The sequence below is a fragment of the Zingiber officinale genome, chromosome 1A, assembly GCF_018446385.1.
Source record: "Zingiber officinale cultivar Zhangliang chromosome 1A, Zo_v1.1, whole genome shotgun sequence".
NCBI lineage: Eukaryota > Viridiplantae > Streptophyta > Magnoliopsida > Zingiberales > Zingiberaceae > Zingiber > Zingiber officinale.
The window spans coordinates 91,297,978-91,300,205 of NC_055987.1; the positions used below are offsets into that span (position 1 = coordinate 91,297,978).

The window sequence follows — 2,228 nt, forward strand, 5'->3', positions numbered from 1 at the left end:
TTTATTTTAAAAATAAATTAAAAATGTGCGATCACTCGAATGAGCCGCATGACAAGACGGCGGTTTCTTGGCCAACTCGCTCCCAGAATCCACTCCAGAAACTATTTACAATCTTGCCATTCCAAAACAAACGTGGATCTCACATAAAGTCACCCAGTTTACACCACCCAATCGCTTTTGATGTGGTCGGTCATATTCTGAGTAAACAATTTTAAAATTAATTCACGATCTTGCTGCCATTGGGAATCAAAACTGACATTTATACTGAAAACTGACCCAAGATAGTACCAGTCGAAATTTTTGACGATGGAAAATTAGGGATGGAGGTCGACGGTTCAGATGCTCTGTGTGATTTTGTGGGTTTCGATCAATGCGCCAAGGTGACGCCTTCCTCCCTATCGCTCCGATGCTCGACATAAAAGGGAGCTGCTTTGAGAGGAGATGAGAGAGAGAGAGAGAGACGCGACCTCGAATCACTGCGTCTGCGAAGGGGAACAATCGCCTCCGTCACGGCAACCGAGTCGCCGGAGATATCCCAAGAGTGAGTCGAGGAGGTGATAGGGGACGGAAGAGTGGGATGGGGATCTCCGGAAGAGGAGCAGATTCAGGTCGGAAGAGGACGCGTACGGCGGAGAAGGGCGATTTGTTCGACGTCCTTCCCGACGAGCTCGTAGTGGCGGTCCTGTGCAAACTGAGCGCCTCCGCTGAGAGTCCCGCCAATCTGATCGCCGTCTTAGTAGTGTACCCGTTCTTCCTCGTCTTCTCCAATTTTCTTCTAATGATTTGTGGTTTTTGCTGAGGGGAATTGGGTTTTTGATCTTGGATTTGGTAGGTGTAAGAGATTCAATCGTCTGGGACTCGATCCCGTGGTTCTCTCGAGAGCATCGGCGGAATCGCTCGCCGTGAAAGCCAAGAGCTGGTCGGATTTCTCCCATAGATTCTTGAAACGCTGTGCCGATTCCGGAAACCGGGAAGCTTGTTACATCCTGGGCATGGTAGGGTTCTCTTCTCTCTGTTTGATTTAGATGGAACGATCATCATTTTTCTTCTTCTGCGCTTGTAGATCCGCTTCTACTGCTTGAGGAATCGGAGGAGTGGTCTCTCGCTTATGGCACAGGCAGCGATCCGGAACCACGCGCCAGCGCTCTTCTCGTTGGCGGTCATCCAGTTCAACGGAAGTGGGAAATCTAAGATCGACAAGAATCCCGAAGCCGGCGTGGCCCTCTGTGCCCGGGCTGCCTCCCTCGGTGACGTGGACGCGATGCGAGTTCTAGGCCACTGCCTACAGGACGGCTACGGCGTGCGCCGCAACCTCGCCGAGGGCCGCCGCTTCCTCCTCCTGGCCAACGCACGTGAGTTCGCTACCTTCCTGCACTCCTCCTCCTCCTCCTCCTCCCCGCTTCGGCGCCACACAAATCGTTGTGGCTCTCTTCTCAAAGATTTAGATTTATGGATGCGTTCCACGCCACCGCCGGAGCCGCACCCGGCGAGCCGCTTCATGGAGGAGTGGTTTGCTTCGAGGAGCGAAGTTTTGAAGAGGGAGGAGCTCAGTCTGTGCTTCAACAGCCGATGCGGCCGGCCGGAGACGCGGAGGCACGAGTTTTGGCTCTGCTCTGCGTGTAGCCTCGTCAAGTACTGCTCAAGGGCGTGCCAGGCCACGCACTGGAGGTCGTCTCACAAGGCCGAGTGCGAGCCTTTCGAGCAGTGGTTGAACGTCGCCGCCGCCGCCGCCGCCGCCGCCGCTGGCGGCGGTGAAGTCGAAGCCCCAGTGGAGGGTGATGCCGGCCGTGACGTGCCGATACTGGATTAGTGTTTGGTAGGCTTTCGGGCTTAATTGTGCGTTCTTTTACATTTTTGGATAAAAGAAAAAGATTTTTTTTGAAAAAAAAAAACATTTGCTGCTTCATCTCAGGAATAATCGCGATAGATGTAGTCGTGAGAGGCACGAGCAAACCACGTGTTAGGAGGTAATTGTTGTTGACTTTCAAATAATCTTAGCATAAATTTAAAACAACTAATTTATTTTTTAAAAAAAGATATCGTGCAAAGTTTAAAAGATATCCCATGGTGAACGAAAAACCATTCTAAAAATAAAAAATAATTGTAAAAAGCATAAAAAAAAATACATCAAATTTATTAATCATTTAATGATAATAACTTCTCTAATAAAAGTTTATCTATGCTCCAATAATAAATAACGGATGCCTTAGGTATAGGTGAGTTGATTA

At 49.6% G+C, this 2,228-nt stretch overlaps 1 protein-coding gene across 2 annotated transcripts; it reads left to right on the top strand.

The window, feature by feature from the left end:
• Nucleotides 1-435: 435 nt before the first annotated feature.
• On the top strand, nt 436-2,016 carry LOC122006635 (F-box protein At1g67340-like). 2 transcript variants are annotated; one of them, XM_042562215.1, is made up of 4 exons: nt 436-741; nt 833-995; nt 1,064-1,816; nt 1,913-2,016. In XM_042562215.1, exons 1-3 carry the CDS (start codon nt 578-580, stop codon nt 1,808-1,810), a joined length of 1,074 nt encoding a protein of 357 aa, XP_042418149.1. In that variant the 5' UTR covers nt 436-577; the 3' UTR covers nt 1,811-1,816; nt 1,913-2,016. The 2 variants fall into 2 exon arrangements, with proteins under 2 accessions (XP_042418149.1, XP_042418141.1); XM_042562207.1 differs by lacking the exon at nt 1,913-2,016 and having other exon boundaries at nt 1,064-1,893.
• Nucleotides 2,017-2,228: the final 212 nt, after the last annotated feature.

Excerpts from the sequence above, each read along its gene's own strand:
- LOC122006635 (XM_042562215.1), top strand. The coding sequence starts at position 578 with ATGGGGATCTCCGGAAGAGGAGCAGATTCAGGTCGGAAGAGGACGCGT. Across the intron at positions 742-832 it reads CTGATCGCCGTCTTAGTAGT|GTGTAAGAGATTCAATCGTC; the intron begins GTACCCGTTCTT and ends TGGATTTGGTAG. Across the intron at positions 996-1,063 it reads CTTGTTACATCCTGGGCATG|ATCCGCTTCTACTGCTTGAG; the intron begins GTAGGGTTCTCT and ends CTGCGCTTGTAG.